General features: G+C 39.5%; 1 protein-coding gene across 2 annotated transcripts in view; it reads right to left on the bottom strand.

Annotated features, from left to right (window-relative positions):
• The window catches only part of DLGAP1 (DLG associated protein 1), a gene marked incomplete at both ends in the record, with an annotated part of 92,000 nt that overhangs the window by 48,443 nt on the left and 24,725 nt on the right, over positions 1–18,832 (bottom strand). For both annotated transcript variants that reach the window (XM_081322501.1, XM_081322502.1), the window contains one exon: positions 2,718–2,895. In XM_081322501.1, the coding sequence (XP_081178627.1) occupies positions 2,718–2,895 (178 nt within the window). The remainder of the gene's footprint in view (positions 1–2,717; positions 2,896–18,832) is intronic.

Here is an 18,832-nt window from a genome sequence, read left to right as displayed (position 1 = left end):
AATCCTGCAGATACCTCAAATTTTAATATACATGAGCATCCCGGGATATTCAGAATATTCCATCTCTTTCTATGGGGGGTGAGTTATTACCCCCCGTAGATAGGGCTCGCAACTTGGGAGTCCTCCTAGACTCACAGCTTTCTTTAGAAGACCATATAACAACTGTGACTAGGAGGGCCTTCACCCAGGTTCGGCTGGTGCGCCAGTTGCGACCCTATCTAGACCGGGATGCCTTGCGTACGGTCACTCATGCGCTTGTGACCTCTCGTTTAGACTACTGCAACACTCTCTACATGGGGCTGCCCTTGAGGACCACTCGGAGGCTCCAACTGGTACAGAATGCAGCCGCGAGAGTTGTGTTGGGAGTTTCCCGATACTCCCATGTTACACCTCTGCTCCGTGAGCTGCATTGGCTCCCAGTTGTCTTCCGGGTGAGATTCAAGGTGCTGGTAATGGTCTTTAAAGCCCTACATGGCATGGGTCCGGCGTACCTTAGGGATCACCTGCTGCCGGGATCAACTTCCCTCCGCCCTGTGCGCTCCCACAGAGAGGGCCTCCTCAGGGTGCCACCGATCAGAGAATGTCATCTGGTGGCCCCCAGGGGGAGGTTCTTCTCTGTGGGTGCGCCGGATTTGTGGAACCGTTTGCCGGTTGAGCTCCGGATGGCACCCGACCTTCGCTCCTTCTGACGCGATCTGAAGACCTACTTGTTCGAACAAGCTGGCCTGGCCTGATGGGTGATGGGTTTGGATTTTAATATTGTTTTAGTGCATTTTAACTTATTGTTGTTAGTTTTGGGCACTTTGTTTAATCTTTTTAAATATTTGTAGTCTTGTATTTTTATATGTTTGCCCTGTTCACTGCCCTGAGTCCTTCGGGAGAAGGGCGGTATACAAATAAAATTATTATTATTATTATTATCTATATTTCTCTACCCAGGCAACATCTTAAATAAATGGATCAAATATTTCATTTCCAAGGCATACTGAAAGCATAGATCTGTATGCTCAATGTTTTGCCTACATTAATTGGCTTTCATGTGCAGGAATCCTTATGAAAATATGTTAATTCAACAAATAATATGTGATTAATTGAGAGTGTGTTATTGTGTGCAAACCTATAATCTTATATTTTATGGATCAATGATGGAATTGACAGAGGCAATAAAAAGACAAAAAAAATGAAAAAAACACTGGGACCAGATGGACTCCTGGCAGAGTTTTATAAATGTTTACAAGATATATTAAGTTCACTGAACTTCTATTGGAGGCAAAGAGCCTTGGTGGAGCAGTAGGCTAATGCCTCCTTAAGTAACACCAGCTGCCTGCAATTAGTGCAGGTTCGAGTCCCACCAGGCTCAAGGTTGACTCAGCCTTCCATCCTTCCGAGGTAGGTAAAATGAGGACCCAGATTGTTGGGGGCAATAAGCTGACTTTGTAATAATGCCGCTTGGGGGGGAAAGCCCTAATAAGCAGGCATATACATAGAATGAAGGCTATTGCTAAGCACATTGGTTTGTGCTTAAAATTGTATGAGTCTTTGGAGAAGGGTGGGATATAAATGGGATTAAAAAAACAAACAAAACAAAACTCCCAAATACATGGATAGAAGCTGATGTTACTTTGATACCAAAAGAGGACTCAGATCTGACCCAGATCAAAAACTATAGACCGATATCATTACTGAATGTGGACTATAAAATCTTCACTTCAATAATAGCTGAGAGGCTGAAAAGATTTTTGACTAAATTTATACACCCAGATCAAAATGGATTTTTGCCAAAGAGACAAATAAAAAATAATTTGAGGGTAATACTAGATACATTGGAATATTATCATCCAGGGAAACAACTGGCACTAGTACTTTTAGATTCCCAAAAAGCATTTGATAATGTTTCCTGGCAATTTATGATTCAACAACTAAAAACAATGGACTTTGGTCAAAACTTTATAAATACAATTCAGACAATATATCAGAAACAATTGGCAAAAGTAATTGTAAATGGAGATTACACAGAGAATTTTGATATATGAAAAGGCACAAGACAAGGATGTCCTTATCCCCATTGCTATTTATCTTAACTTTGGAAGTTTTAAATAGAAACATTACGTAAGACCCAGAAATTAAAGGATTGAAAATAAAAGGTGAAACCTACAAACTGCAAGCATTTGCAGATCATTTGGTATTCATTCTAGAGGAACCTTTGGAGACAATTCCTAAACTATTGGAAAAGATAGGACAATATGGAGTGATAGCAGGATTAAAGATAAATAGAGAAAAAACTAAAGTGATAGTTAAAATTTTTAGGTAAAGGTAAAGGTTCCCCCGCACATGTGTGCTAGTCGTTTCCAACTCTAGGGGCCGGTGCTCATCTTCGTTTCAAAGCCAAAGAGCCAGCGTAGTGGTCCCTATTTTTCTACTTGCATTTTTACATGCTTTGAGGTATATTTGTGTGTGGCAACAACCACCAATTTTATAGAGTTCCATTTTGAGACTCTTGATTGTGTCAATGATTATTCAATAATATTATTGAATATTAGGAACTGGCATTTATATAGATAGCTAAGGGATTTTTAATAATACACGCTGTCATACATTTGTTTTATTGCAGAATTGTCCATACATCGGTTTCTTATATAGATTTTATATTTATATTTATCAGAGGTGTTTTTGTTCTAACTTTATTTTTTTTAAAATTGTACAGGCATGTCACTCACCTGACTAATAGTGCTCATCGCCCTCATGTAGCTTTCATTTCGGGAACGAAACTTAGGAGATGTAAGCAGAGCCGCAGGATCCAAGCTATCCAAACTCCTATTGATTGAAACTTCACTCACTGCCCTCAAGTAACTGTGGCTTCTGATTTGAAGTTTTGGAGAATGTTCACCGGATATCCTTAAAGGAAAAAAGCAACAATAATTCACTACGCCGTATCTATATTTCATCTATAATAATTAAGAACAATACTATGTATCACAGCAAAACAACTATCATAGTATTCACACACACAAAAAATCTACCCAGTGACCCATAGCCATATATAGACATACTGTAGAACTCAACCCCCAGAAAGGGGACTGTTCCTATTCATGTTCAAATAATTTTTCCAAGTCTGAGCACCATTTGTCAAAACAGCATCATCTAGTTTTGTGTTCTTTTCTAGTATTGTTTTTAATGTTCTCTATGGTATTTCATTGTTTTTAAAACATTTTTAACAATTGGTAAACCATGCAGAGTTGCTGAGATTGGACAGAATATAAATTTAATATTTTGGTTCATACTATAGGCAGTCAGGTGTTCAGACTGGATTTGGCATTTTTATCCGTGGTGTCACAGGTTATAAGCCGTTTTGAGTAAAGCTGCATTTTGCAATTGATCAGTGGTGAATTTGTTAATGACGATGAGGTTCAAATGGTGCTTGAGTTATTTTGGGATGCACTCCCTATTACTATTAGTACCACCTTTGCTTTCTTTTGCCACAGATGTTCCATTTATATTTACAGGTCTTTGTATTTGTTATCTTCTCCAATTCTTTCTCTTCAATTCTGCTGTCTCGAGACTTTTTTTTGCCTTTCTTATTGACAATTGTTAAGTGTGATGTGTTTTCAGCAGGTGCAAGTCTGTTTGAATTCTAAAGTCTCAGAGCACTTTGGCGTCTTCATTTTCAGTTACTTTCTCTATTTTATGGTCCCACCAGTTCTTGTTTGCACACAAATAATATTTCTTGCAGATCTTCCAATGTCTGATTGTTGTTACTTTGTCATGCTATTCTTTGCAGTCAGTCTGTGCAATCTTCTTGCAGTAGCTAATTAGGTGATCCACTGTTTCTTCAGCTTCTTTGCAGAGGTGCCACCTGCTGTCTTTTCAGTTGTGGCTTTGTATGCATTTGTGCAGCCAGAATTAGCCGATCTCTTTCTTCAACTTTCCTGTTCTTATCAGGAAATTGGCAGATCTTGATGTTATCTGCCTTGCCTGCTTTTTTTTTAAATGTTCTGGCCATGTAGTACTTTGTCTTCCCATGCCTTTTTTCTGTTCTTCATCTTTCTTGTAGGTCATTTGGTTTCTCCAGTATTCAGCAAGCTTCCTGGCATGCTAGCTTCAGTGCATCTTCTTCACTATTCTTCAGATATTCTTCCAATGCCTTTTTTCTTTTCCAAACGTCTGATGTACTTGTAACATTTCATGCCTACCTATTTTCCCTGGTAAATAGAGTCTGTCAACGCCACTGAAAGGATGAAGACCATGATTCATTGTCATTATTTTTCTAGGGCTTTTAGTTCTGCTTGAGTCCAGTCCACAATTCCAGCTGTGTATCTAATGACTGGAATTGTCCAAGTGTTAGTTGCTTTGATGGTATTTCCTCCACTGAGTTTGGCCTATAAGATCTTCTTTACACTCTTGATGTATTCACCTCTAAGCTTTTTTTTTCACTTCAGATGTTGTCAGCCTGAAGGATGCCCAGGTTATTTGTAGTGATCATGTTCACCCAGACTCTTGATATTGATTCCTTCTGTTTTCACTATTTTCACCCATTGGATGGTGAGCATGGCACATTCATCCAGTCCAAATCAGTTCAATGGGGGTTGCAATTTGGATTTGAATTCATTAATGAAGAGTGCAAATTATTCAGTAGGCTTTTTAAAAATGCTTTTTCAAAATGGATTTGCCTCTTTATCGTGGCATGATTGAAGCAGAATTTTTCTGTTCTAAAAACTAAGGTTAATTGTAGAATACTTAAATATTTTTACCCAAAAGTACCCACAGAGATTTGTGTTGCCCTGTATATATCTGAAAAATCTGCTGTTTTGATAGCCTGATGATTACTGGCTTATATAATACAATCCGACATAACTCATTATATATGAAATAATGGATAATGGTTTTGAACAAACCTGATGTTTAATAATGGATGATGTAAACTTAAACGAACTACAAAAGCCTAAAAGAAAAACTAGAATGATTTCTATAGCTTTTTTTTTACTGATTCTCATTCATCTTGTGTTAGCCAGATACAATCATTCTAAGAACTATCATTTTAATCAAGCTGTAGTATAGGTTGAAATATAAACATAGTCTTTAAACACACACACACACACAAACACACACAGAGAGAGAGAGAGAGAGAGAGAGAGAGAGAGAGAGAGAGAGAGAGAGAGAGAGAGAGAAAGAGAGAAATTAAATGTAACTTAAATAGACAATTTCAAACACTGATTTAGTTTGATACCAGTTTTTTCCATATTCAATCCACCTATTTTCAAATAAATGTACATACTAATTGTGCATTTTAAAATGTGCATGCTAATCAGGAACTATCATGAATAGAAAAAACTTTCAGTTGGCAACCTTTTCAAAATAATTGATAATTTAGTTAATTTGTCTCTAGTGCTATATAATTTTACTTAGATGAGAAAGAAAGGAGAAATTAATGAATTTCCATGGGCTCTCTCAGTACAAGGATTTTAAAAGTAAAGATAAGCATTCAATTCAATTTATTATTATTATTACAGCCAAAGGCCACACATAAATTAAACATCCAAATAAAACCAAACTAAACAGAACCATCACAAGAAGGCATAGCAATACATCACAATCAATGATGCAATCAATGGGTGACCAAGGTCTGCCTAGTTTTACAGGCAGTATATCAAAAACAAGCTATCTGCAGAAAACTGAATCATACTGACCTGACAATAAAAATACAATGAGTATAGTCTAAAACTGTATAAAACACGTAATAAAATCAATTATAAAAGATTATCAAAAAGTTCTAAAATGATTGTTTATGTTTCTGGTCGGGCCTTTTTTTTTGTCATAGAATGCCCAGAATGGAGTTCCGGCACCTTTTTTGTATGGAACCTTGTAGGGTAGGCAAGGCAGGTTGTATGACATGTGTGAGTTCCGGCACCTTTTTTTTTATTACAAAAAAGCACTGCTTCTGGTGAATCCCCAATGCTGCTGCACAGAATCTGGCCACCTGCACCATGATCTCTGCCTGCTCATCCTTAAGCAGCCACAGGAGATAAATACTTTCTGAACAACCAGGATATGGGGAGGATATGGTTTTTCTGAATGGCTCTGTAGAAGGAACATCGAAGGAGTACATGTCCAATGGTCTCCACCTCTCCTGACCCACAGGAGCAGAGTCTTTCAGACAGTGGTGTCTTTAAGATAAGCATTCTAAATATGATAAAAGTGGTTTGCATTTTGAGTGGAATGTCGGGCTGTACATTCTGCGGTGCTCCATTTTTTGTTTTTAATCAAAAGCACACATCAATTTTAAGCTGTCAATATGGGGGGGAATAAGTTTAATTCTGTTCTCTCCAGAAAAAGAATTTTTTTAAAAAAAATACTGCATGAAAAAGGGCAAAGAATTTATAAATTAAATTTTAAAAAAAGAATAGTGTAAGATACATGCTACACAATTAATATGTATATATGTGTTCAAACTATGTCCAACCTGCACTGACGTATGTGTCCATTCTCTATGAATGTTTTCAAATAATCAGCTTAAATACAGAATGTAGAACTTTCTAATAGAAAAGGCTTGTATGTACTTGGAAGAACTTCATTTTGTCTTGAAATGATAGTAAATTTCCAGGCAAACAGCATAAATGTGTTTATTTTTTATTTTTTATTTTTATTATATTTGTATACCGCCCTTCTCTCGAAGGACTCAGGGCGGTGAACAGGGCAATACATGTTAAAAAACAAGAATACAAAAGTTAAAAAAAAAGATTAAACAAGATGCCCAAAAACTATAACAGTAAGTTAAGTTAAAATACATAAAAAACAATAAAACCCAAACCCATCACCCATCAGGCCAGGACGGCTTGTTCGAACAGGAAAGTCTTTAGATCGCGCCAGAAGAAGCGAAGGTCGGGCGCCATCCGGAGCTCAACCGGAAGATGGTTCCATAAATCCGGCGCGCCCACAGAGAACGCCCTCCCCCTGGGGGCCACCAGTCGACATTCTTTGACCGGTGGCACCCTGAGGAGGCCCTCTCTGTGGGAGCGCACTGGGTGGAGGGAAGTTGATGCCGGCCGCAGGTGCTCCCTGAGGTATTCCGGACCCATGCCATGAAGGGCTTTAAAGACCATTACCAGCACCTTGAATCTCACCCGGAAGACAACTGGAAGCCAATGCAGCTCGCGGAGCAGGGGTGTAACATGGGAGTATCGGGAGACTCCCAACACAACTCTCGCAGCTGCATTCTGTACCAGTTGGAGCCTCCGAGTGGTCCTCAAGGGCAGCCCCATGTAGAGAGCGTTGCAGTAGTCCAAACGAGAGGTCACGAGTGCGTGAGTGACCGTACGCAAGGCATCCCGGTCTAGATAGGGCCGCAACTGGTGCACCAGGCGAACCTGGGCAAAGGCCCCCCTAGTCACATTTACTATATGGTCTTCTAAAGAAAGCTGTGAATCTAGGAGGACTCCCAAGTTGCGAGCCCTATCTACGGGGGGTAATAACTCACCCCCCATAGAAAGAGATGGAATATTCTGGATATCCCGAGATGCCGGTATGCACAGCCACTCAGTCTTGTCAGGGTTGAGTCGAAGCCTGTTCCTCCCCATCCAGACCCGAACCGCCTCCAGGCAACGGGACATCACGTTGAGGGCATCACTGGGGTGGTTTGGGGTCGAAATGAAAAGTTGGCTATCATCCGCATACTGATGATACCCAACTCCAAAACCACGAATGATCTCACCCAGCGGCTTCATACAGATGTTGAACAGGAGAGGTGAGAGGACCGACCCCTGAGGAACTCCACAAGTGAGAGGCCTCGAGGTCGACCTCTGTCCCCCTGCCAACACCGACTGCGAACGTCCCAGGAGATAGGAGGAGAACCACTGAAGAACCGTGCCTCCCACTCCCAATCCCCTGAGACGCCGCAGCAGGATACCATGGTCGATGGTAACGAAAGCCGCTGAGAGGTCTAATAGGACTAGGACAGAGGAATATCCCCTGTCCTGAGCCCTCCAGAGATCATTCACCAGAGCGACCAATGCCGTCTCCATGCTGTACCCGGGCCTGAAGCCCGATTAGTACGGGTCTAGTGTTATATGCGTTATTTATAACTATTTATGACTATAAAGTATACTGTACTTTAAGTAAATAAACACGGTTGGCATTATGAAAAGAAAATATATAAGATAGTATCTACTGATCTTAGAATAAATGCTACTTATGGTAGCATAAGTTCAATAAAGAATGCAAAGTTTTTTGTTAGGCTGATCTCATAAATTAGGCAGGGATTTTTTTTCTGTAGGGGACTTATACACAACAAATCTATTATTTTGTTGTTAGCTGCGAAGTCGTGTCCGACCCATCGCGACCCTATGGACAACATTCCTCCAGGCCTTCCTGTCCTCTACCATCTTCTGGAGTCCATTTAAGCTCACGCCTACTGCTTCAGTGACTCCATCCAGCCACCTCATTCTCTGTCGTCCCCTTCTTCTATTGCCCTCGATCTTTCCCAGCATTAGGCTCTTCTCCAGTGAGTCCTTCCTTCTCATTAGGTGGCCAAAGTACTTGAGTTTTAGCTTCAGGATCTGGCCTTCTAAAGAGCAGTCAGGATTGATCTCCTCTAGGACTGACCGGTTTGATCGCCTTGCAGTCCAAGGGACTCGCAGGAGTCTTCTCCAGCACCACAGTTCAAAGGCCTCAATTCTTTGGCACTCAGCCTTTCTTATGGTCCAACTTTCACTGCCATACATTGCAACTGGGAAGACCATAGCCTTGACTATATGCACTTTTATTGACAGGGTGATGTCTCTGCTTTTTAGTGTGCTGTCTAGATTTGCCATGGCTTTCCTCCCCAGGAGCAAGCGTCTTTTAATTTCTTGGCTACAGTCCCCATCTGCAGTGATCTTGGAGCCCAGGAAAATAAAATCTGTCACTACCTCCATTTCTTCCCCATCTATTTGCCAGGAATTGAGAGGGCCAGATGCCATGATCTTGGTTTTCTTAATGTTAAGTTTAAACCCAAGTTTTGCACTCTCCTTCTTCACCCGCAACAAGAGGCTCTTTAGTTCTTCTTCACTTTCTGCCATTAGAGTGGTATCATCTGCGTATCTTAGGTTGTTGATATTTCTTCCGGCAATCTTAATTCCAACTTTTGATTCATCTAGCCCTGCCTTTCTCATGATGTGCTCTGCATATAAGTTAAATAGGCAGGGCGACAGTATACAGCCTTGCCGGATTCCTTTCCCAATTTTGAACCAATCAGTGGTTCCGTGTCCAGTTCTCACTGTTGCTTCTTGACCCGCATATAGGTTTCTCAAGAGACAAATAAGATGGTCTGGTACTCCCATCTCTTTAAAAACTTGCCACAGTTTGTTATGATCCACACAATCAAAGGCTTTAGCATAGTCAATGAAGCAGAAGTAGATGTTTTTCTGGAACTCCCTAGCTTTCTCCATGATCCAGCGTATGTTGGCAATTTGATCTCTAGTTCCTCTGCCTCTTCGAAATCCACATACTGCTGAAGTCTAGCTTGTAGGATTTTAAGCATGACTTTACTAGCATGAGAAATGAGTGCAATGGTGTGATAGTTTGAACATTCTTTGGCACTGCCTTTCTTTGGAATTGGAATATAAACTGATCTTTTCCAATCCTGTGGCCACTGTTGAGTTTTCCAAATTTGCTGGCAAATTGAGTGTAGCACTTTTACTGCATTGTCTTTTAAGATTTTGAATAGCTCAGCTGGAATACTGTCACTTCCACTAGCTTTGTTGTTGCTCAGCTTTTCTAAGGCCCACTTCACTTCACATTCTAGGATGTCTGGCTCGAGGTCAGTGACAACCTCATTGTGATTATCAGGGACGTTAAGCTCATTCTTGTATAGTTCTTCTGTGTAATTTTGCCACCTCTTCTTAATCTCTTCTGCCTCTGTTAGGTCCCTGCCATTTTGGTCCTTTATCATGCCCATTTTTGCATTAAACGTTCCCTTCATTTCTCCAATTTTCTTGAAAAGATCTCTGGTCCTCCCTATTCTATTGTTTTCTTATATTTCTTTGCACTGTTCATTCTGCATTCAATTGGGTGTATCTTTCTTTTTGTCCCTTGCCTTTCGCTTCCCTCCTTTCCTCAGCTATTTGCAAAGCTTCCTCAGACAGCCATTTTGCTTTCTTGCATTTCTTTTTCTTTGGGATGGTTTTGGTTGCTACCTGTTGTACAATGTCGTGAACCTCTGTCCATAGTTCTTCAGGCACTCTGTCTATCAGATCTAATTCCTTAAATCTATTTGTCACCTCTACTGTATATTCAACAGGGATATGATTTAATTCATACCTGACTGGCCTAGTGCTTTTCCCTACTTTCTTCAGTTTAAGCCTAAACTTTGCAAGGAGAAGCTCATGGTCTGAGCCACAGTCAGCTCCTGGTCTTGTTTTTACTGACTGTATAGAGCTTCTCCATCTTTGGATGCAGAGCATATAGTCAATCTGATTTCTGTGTTGACCATCTGGTGATGTCCATGTGTAGAGCCGTCTCTTGGGTTGTTGGAAAAGAGTGTTTGCTATGACCATCGTATTCTCTTGACAGAATTCTATCAGCCTGTGCCCTGCTTCATTTTGCACTCCAAGGCCAAACTTGCCTGTTATTCCAGTTATCTTTTGGCTTCCTACTTTAGCATTCCAATCCCCCATGATGATAAGAACATCATTTTTGGTGTTAGTTCTATAAGGTGCTATAGTGCTTCATAGAACTGGTCAATTTCATCCTCTTCAGCACTGGTGGTTGGGGCATAGACTTGGACTACTGTGATATTGAATGGTTTGCCTTGGATTCGAACTGAGATCATTCTGTCATTTTGAGGATTGTATCCCAGTATTGCTTTTCCTACTCTTTTATTGACTATGAAGGCTACTCCATTTCTTCTGAAGGATTCTTGCCCACAGTAGTACACCTGATGGTCATCTGAATTAAATTCACCCATTCCTGTCCATTTTAGTTCGCTGATACCTAAAATGTCAATGTTCAATCTTGTCATCTCTTGTTTGACCACGTCCAGCTTTCCTTGATTCATGGATCTTACATTCCAGGTTCCTATGGAGAAAAAATCTTTACAGCATCGGACTTTCCTTTCACCACCAGACACATCCACAGCTGAGCGTCCTTTCGGCTTTGGCCCAGTCGCTTCATTCTTTCTGGCGCTACTAGTACTAGCCCTCTGCTCTTCCCCAGTAGCATATTGGACGCCTTCCGACCTGAGGGGCTCATCTTCCAGCGTCATATCGTTTTGCCTTTTGGTACTGTCCATAGGGTTTTCATGGCAAAGATACTGGAGTGGGTTGCCATTTCCTTCTCCAGTGGATCACGTTTTGTCAGAACTCTCTGCTATGACCTGTCCATCTTGGGTGGCCCTTCACGGCATAGCTCATAGCTTCATTGAATTACGCAAGCCCCCTCGCCACGACAAGGCAGTAATCCATGAAGGGGAAATCTATTATAGTTTATATTTAAGAAATACATGGTGCAAATTTTGTCAGTCATGCTAACTTTAACTTCAGGAATATTTAAATAAATATGCCTTAAAGGATGGAAATGAGATTATTGCTAGATAGCAATGCTGCTGCTTGCACCATCCGCTGGTGCATTCTTCTGTATGTGAGAAGGCAAGTACAGATAATCCTCACTTTATCCCAGTTGGGACTGGCAGCTCTGTCGCTAAGTGAAATGGTTGTTAAGCAGAACATCACATCAATGCTGCACTTAGCAATAGGAGTTCCAGAAATCCTGGTTGCGGTAATTATAAGTGAATCACCCAGAGTCATTAAGCAAGACATCACTTGACTAGGATTTGCACCATCTTGCCAGCTTCTCCACTGACTTTGTCAGAAGCTGGCTGGAAAGGCTACAAATGGCAATCACATAAGCTTGGGATGCTACAACCATTGTAAATATGCAAAAACTGCCAAATAACAAATACAAGTGCGAGGACTGATGATAAGTCACTTTTTTCAGCATTGTTAACTTTGAAATGATTGCCATGGTTGTTAAGTGAGGACTATTGCAATACTGTTCGAAACATCTTAATCAAGTAGGATACTCTGCTTGCTTAAAAATGATCTAATGCAAGAACTTTCTTTGATGTGCAATGAATCAAAGCCTGAGGTTGTATGCTTTAACATGTTAGGTGTTCCTTGAAGTCTCAAGTTATTTTCAGTCAAAAAGAGTTAGTGACTAGCAGTGAGGAAAAGCCTTTTCTCTTTCTCTAAAATGGATCTCTTCTCTTCGCTGAGAAATTAACAAGTTACAAAGTTCTGGAAACAAAAGAAAGGATGCTGATTATGTTCAATTATGAAAGATATGGAAAAAAACATGGAGGAAAGAAGCTGTGGACACATCCTTGATTGAGGAAAATCAAGGAGCCATTTCATTTTCTGATTTTATCATCATTCTAAAACAGGCACGTCAAACTCGCGATGTCACGTGACATCACGCTGTTCTGTACCAGCCTGCTACCGGCCTTGCAGAAAGGCAACCCCTGTACAAACGGCAGAGGCTGGAAAACGTCTGAGGCTGGAAAACGTCTGCCAAGTTTAATTCACAAACAAACAACAGAACATGAAACAAGATATCGGAACTTTGATCCTCAAACGGAGCGGTTGCTTTCAGCAACCAGCCCTTCCCCAAACACTCCCTTTATTAGAGTTCAGGGCGTGGCCTCCCTGTGCCTCCTTCCGAGGAGTCCCACAGCCTTTCTCTGCTTGCTCCTGCTTGACTGCCTCCTGCGTCGGGCGTCCTTGAACAGGGCCAGCTGTGGGTCATCATCATCCGCACTGTCGGGCTCGCGCAGCTGAGAAGAGGGGCCTGGCTGGGGGCTCTGCGAAGCCTCCAAGCCATCATCAGCAAGTTCGTCTTCAACACCCTCCTCCTCCCCCTCGTCTGAGTCATCCGAGTCATCCGACCCGGCTGCCGGACCCACAGGCTGACCCTGAATCACAACACACGCAACGTATCGTGACTTTTTCCCCACGGGCCGGCAGTTTGACATGCCTGTTCTAAAACATGGATTGAACTGATTTCTGAAGTAGTTATTTGATGTTAAATTATTTTGCTGAAAATGATGATATGACAATTGCACATGTAGTGTTGAATGCCAAGAGGTAACAGCCACAGATATATATCTGCATAAATCCTACTGTGGCTGTTTTTTATGGAAGCCAGTTACAAACACATTGTCTAAAAGTACCAAAAAAGAAAGCTGTCTTTGAAACAGGAACATCACACTTTTCTCTAACCTTTAAAAGCTGTTCTGTCTTCCCTCAGTGGAATTGTGAGGTCCCATCTGTTCATATTTTTAACTGCTTATACCATCAACACTCAGCAACCAGGTCAACTTTTGACAAATGGAGCCATTTTGAAATTATACATAGGAGAACTACGCTGTTATAAGGAAATCAAAATCAAAATCTAAAATTCAGTGTGGAATAATAAGTGGGGAGGATAGGCTACATAGAATTACAAGCTTCTTTTCTCTATTATCTCCCTTATGACTGCTTGGACAGACATAATCTTAAAAGAACAGATGATTGGCAAGGAAAGGATTAATTATTAATAGTGTGCAGATGTACTCTGAACTAATTTGAACTAACAAATAAAGTCACTTTTTTTTGAATCACTGAACTGATTCAGAGACATCTGATTCAATCAGGAGATTTAACCATGTTGCCTTTGGAACAAATATTTGAATCAAATCTTTGCATAAACCTATCAAATACCTTCTCTCTCCCTTATGCTTTCAATCTTAAATCAATCTGAAGTTAATTTTTGCTGATTCTTTGTAATGTAAAGCCCAGGGACAGAGAAATCATAATATAATCTCTTCCTCCACATATAAAATTAATTCCTAAATGGACTTTGAATCAGCAGGTGTTATGATGTCTTTGGACCTCATGCAGCTTAATAATACAATAAAAGGAAGTCCATCCTGCTGTAGCAGATAATGATTTCCATTTAAAATAAACCAAAATCAGTATTCAAGATTAATGCAAATGTTAATAGCCACAGCTATGATTCTTTGAATTTTAAACTTCAGATTGGCTTATTTACCCATCTCCTTTTTAACCTCAGTGTAAATTTGGAGGTTTAATTTTAATGTTCAAATAAAATAAACTTAAAGTAAACACTGAAAAAAGCATGTAAATTGAATGTTTTTAACTGCATAAGTCATATTCCAACAGGGAAAAGGATTATGTTGCTAATCCACATGCATTATATCACATTACTTTAATGGAATATATAGAGAGTTGTCACCTTACAGAAAGATGCTAGAGTTAATTTTGTTGTGAAATATGATGGAAACAGAACATTCAAATTCACTGCTATGATATACATGCCAGAGTTCAAAGTTCTGACCGTGAATTTGGAACAGTTGAAAGATATGACCATGAGCTTGGGTCTGGCTTACATGAAACCCTGCCTCCTCTTGAGTAAGTCTGACAATATTGAAATCATTTAGAAACCCTTCCTTCTGTACCATGTTAAAAATATTATTTAAATTGCATACCAGGGTATTGTATGGATGATCACAGAATGCCTTTTTATTGTTCATCCTCTTCCTCATCTAACCAGTTTCAGATTACCTAGATTGGGCATGGACTTTACTGTATTTCTAAATACAGATTTTTCAAAGGAAATGGGTATATCACTTTGCCAGTGCAATAGTGTTTCTTATTAAAGTAGAGAACATAAGGAAGAATTGTCTCAGTTGTCCAGCTCAGTGATAAAGAAAAGTCTATATTTTCATATTCAAATGAGTGCATATGCTTGGTGTGTGCATATTTGCAGCTTTCTACCAGCTTTGGGCAATACAGATAGTTCTCATGCCAAAACATTTGCCCACATTTGTATTAAAAACTAATGGTTAATGGAGAATTCCAGAACAAGAGTGCAGAGCTGTAAATCAATGTCTGCACATAAAATTATGAATGTCTTGCTGCTGGCAAGTCAAAAGGCACTCTAATTTTGCAGCTAATCTTTGATTGAATGACAAATTCAAAGTGGAACATGTTACAACAATATAAAGCAATATACTGGTAATAAATAGGGGAAATTAGAAATTGTAACTTGGGAAAACAAAATGATGTGATAGACATAATTGAAACTTGCTGGGATGATATTTATGATAAGCACAAGCATCTGCTGAGAATCCTACTGTGCCAAAAGCTGAAGTTTCCAAAAATTCTCATTCATTTTTTTGCTAACAAATCCAGATTCTTTTACATTTTTATTCAAGCAAGCAAACATCAGAGCAAACAAGCAAGTTATCTCCCCCCCTCCCCCGGCCAGCATTTTTAATTGCAGTATTCCGGCTAGATTCCTTAGTACAGAGGTCCCCAACCATTTGGGCACGAGGGATCAATTTCATGGAGAAAGTTTTTTCCATGGACCGGAGAGTGCGTGGTTTTGTGTGCTGCCTGCATTCCACGGATGGGACTTTGCTTGTTTCTGCGGACTGGTTGCTGGCATGCTGCAGTCCCTGGGGTTTGGGGACCCCTGCCTTAGTAAGTGATAGCAAGAATGACTTATAGTTATAGAAGACGAGGCCATATCCATACTTCCTCTTTCATCTCTTCCTGAAGCTTGATTTTCAATCTGACTTTTCCAAGAGTACTGTTAACTTGCAGTTGAAGGCAGAATAGTCTTAAGCCTCTCCAGGCATGTATATCTATGGAATACGATGTGACTTTATATGTATACCATCTTTTCTGACTCTCCTAATTTTAGTAGTAATTGCAAACAGTGGCAATTTTCTCACTGATTAATAAAAAAAGTTTATTTTCTGCAATCATCTGGAGCCCTGTCATGCTCTTTGGATTGTTAGTTATTGTCTCTCTATGCTCTTCACCTTTTCTATTTTTCTTTAGATTGCTGACAACTTCAATTTTGTTGTTACCCATTTTTTCCAAAATTTCAATTCCAGTTTTCCTCCTTTCTTTTTCTTCCCAAAGTTTGCTCTGCTGCCAACTGAATTTATTTTGCCAGGCCATCTGCACTCCACATCAACCCTTCTCCTGTGAGAAGCTTGTCTATGAGAATCTAAAATAGTACCTATCTTCACCTTATTTTTAAAAAAGCTAACACACCGTTCTTGATTGGGTTTTGGCCTGGAAGTCTAGATATATGATACCGAGCAAGAGGTCATGGCTTGTCATAGGATAGCTAACACTTTCAGTGAAAAAAGAGAAGATTCAAAATTAGTTAGTCAGGTTTGAGTAGTGAGCTGAAATCAGCAGAATGGAATTTAACTGAGAGAAATGTAAAGTTCTACATCTGAGAAAGAAAATTGAAAGATACAATGGATGGGTAAGGCAAGTCGTCTCATCTCTTGCATAAAGATATTGAAATCCCCAAAACTATGATCTATCTTCCACCAATCTTATTGTTCCCATTATCTTAAGTTGTCCTTAAGAGTATAAATTTGCTTAAAATTTCCTCTACAGTCTCTCAAACCTGATTTTATTTTACGTCACTTTGATTTTTTTGCTCTGTCACTTTTGCATAAGCATGGGTACCAGTATTTAAATTTATTCTAATATATAAGTAAGGAAACTTCCATCTGAACTAAGAAGTCACTGACTCACGTTCACCATCACTGATCCAAATACATTTTTATATTTTCTGAAATTGAAATGCAAATTCAGTTGGTTTATGTATCTTACTCTTGGCATTAAAAAATAGGATCAGGCTGTCTTTCTCTTTAGTCTTTCCAACACAACAGAATGTTGGAAAGAAATTATGTAAAGGGGATCATTACTCTATTAGTCAACATAACTCTCTGAAAATGGAAAACAGGACGAAGTTTGGTGTGGCGGGGATATGTTAACTAAAAAAAAATTGTTAAAATGGACTATATGCAAGGGGCTGTCAACCAAAACAAAAGATACCAACAATGAAAATCCCAGAAATTTCCCCTTAATACAACCTCATGGAATTGACAGGTGGGCAGCTATGCTGAATGTTGCCAGCTCCTTCTTTCTAATCATCTTTCCTCCAAGGAGACCTATTATTAAGTAGTTAGAAAGAATTCCAGAAGCCATGTTCTGTAATGCTTTTCCTACTTTGTTATTATTTCCAAATTACATAAAGGACAAGGGACTCTCCCAAGCCTGAACAAACGTAGGATGAGAGAAGATGCAAAAATAAATCCTGAACTAAAACAATGTCTCCAGTTATCCAATATCAAAGACTTGATATTACTTGTGCTCAGTGGATGAATTGAGCATAGAAATAGACTGTGCAAAGATGATTGCAATGAAGTGACATCCAGGGAAAAAACGGCAAAGGTAGCTTGATGAAAAGCAGAGCCAACAGAATTTAGAGCCAGCAAGGAGACCAGATGTTTGATAATTCCTGTCCAAACAAGGAAAGGATTTGAGATTACCCATAAGTGTCCAGTCTGCTGCTTCTCACAATGAATATGCAAGAAAGTGCTATCTGGAGGGTTTACAGTTCTGGCAGTTGAGGGATAGCTATCTTCTTGAAAATGCAGTTATCACTTTGAAAGGACACGGGGTTCTTCCTGTTCTAAGGAAGTACTAAGCAGATACTTCCTTTTCTAATAACTTTTTGAAATTGCTAATTAACTTGTGTTGTTTTTTTTCTGAGTAACTTTGAGATCAATACGTTTTATAGCATCAGGTTAAGTGTTTTGAAATATTTAGTGAAAGTAGTTTTAAATGTAAGTTTATAGACTTTAAGTTTCTTTTGAATAAATAGCAAAAGTATGACTGGAAAATTTATTTTAGAAAGTTAAAAATGGAGTAAGGGTCCAGATAAATTCCAAATAGTATTTTGGAATTAATTATAAAAAATCCTACCCAAAGGGAAAATACATTTATTTTGAATTCTTTTTTAAAAAAAGGATAATAAGATCAAAACTTGGACACTAAAGGGAACTAAAGGTAAAGGCAAAGGTTCCCCCGCACATGCGTGCTAGTCGTTTCCGACTCTAGGGGCTGGTGCTCATCTCCGTTTCAAAGCCAAAGAGCCAGCGCTTGTCCGAGGACGTCTCCGTGGTCATGTGGCCGGCATGACTAGACGCCAAAGGCGCACGGAATTCTGTTACCTTCTCACCGCAGTGGTCCCTATTTTTCTACTTGCATTTTTACGTGCTTTCGAACTGCTAGGTTGGCAGAAGCTGGGACGAGTAACAGGCGCTCACTCTGCTACGCGGCACTCGGGATTCGACCCGCCAAACTGCCGACCTTCTGATCGACAAGCTCAGTGTCCTAAGCCACTGACCCACCGCGTCCCTTAAAGGGAACTAGTAGGAGCTAAAAACTACAGTTAAAGAAAATAATCACTCAAACTTAACTTACAAACAGAGAATGAAGCAAAATAACATTGGGCATATTGTAGAAAATTGTTGATCAATGGACCCAGAGTTTTAAGACCCAGAGTCCAAGAGTGTCTGCTTCTATACATAGACTATGCTTAAAAGTATTTATGGAAAAAGACCCAATTTTACCTAATAAGACTGATACTAATTTGAAAGTAGACTTAAAAATGACAGGCTTGAAGAATGATAGGGAAAAAGATGTTATATTGCACATAAGAAGAGATTGGCTGATGTCTTAATAATAATTAAAAGGGATGTGTAAATAATAAAGCAAGAGAGAGATCTGGATAATTTTCCTATATTTGATTTACAAAAGAGGTGTGTTAAAAATAAAAAAAATTATGAGAAGACATGAAGAAAAAATGAAAAGAAATCAAGTTTTTTAACATTATTTCCAGGGATAAAGATCAAGATTGTTAGAAAAAAAGAAAGGAATGTAAAATTGGTTTACTTGATCAAGGTAATATGAATATATTGTTATCTGAA

The sequence above is a fragment of the Vipera berus genome, assembly GCF_964194415.1.
Source record: "Vipera berus genome assembly, chromosome: 3".
Taxonomy (NCBI): domain Eukaryota; kingdom Metazoa; phylum Chordata; class Lepidosauria; order Squamata; family Viperidae; genus Vipera; species Vipera berus.
This window is presented reverse-complemented; position numbering and strand designations above follow the sequence as displayed.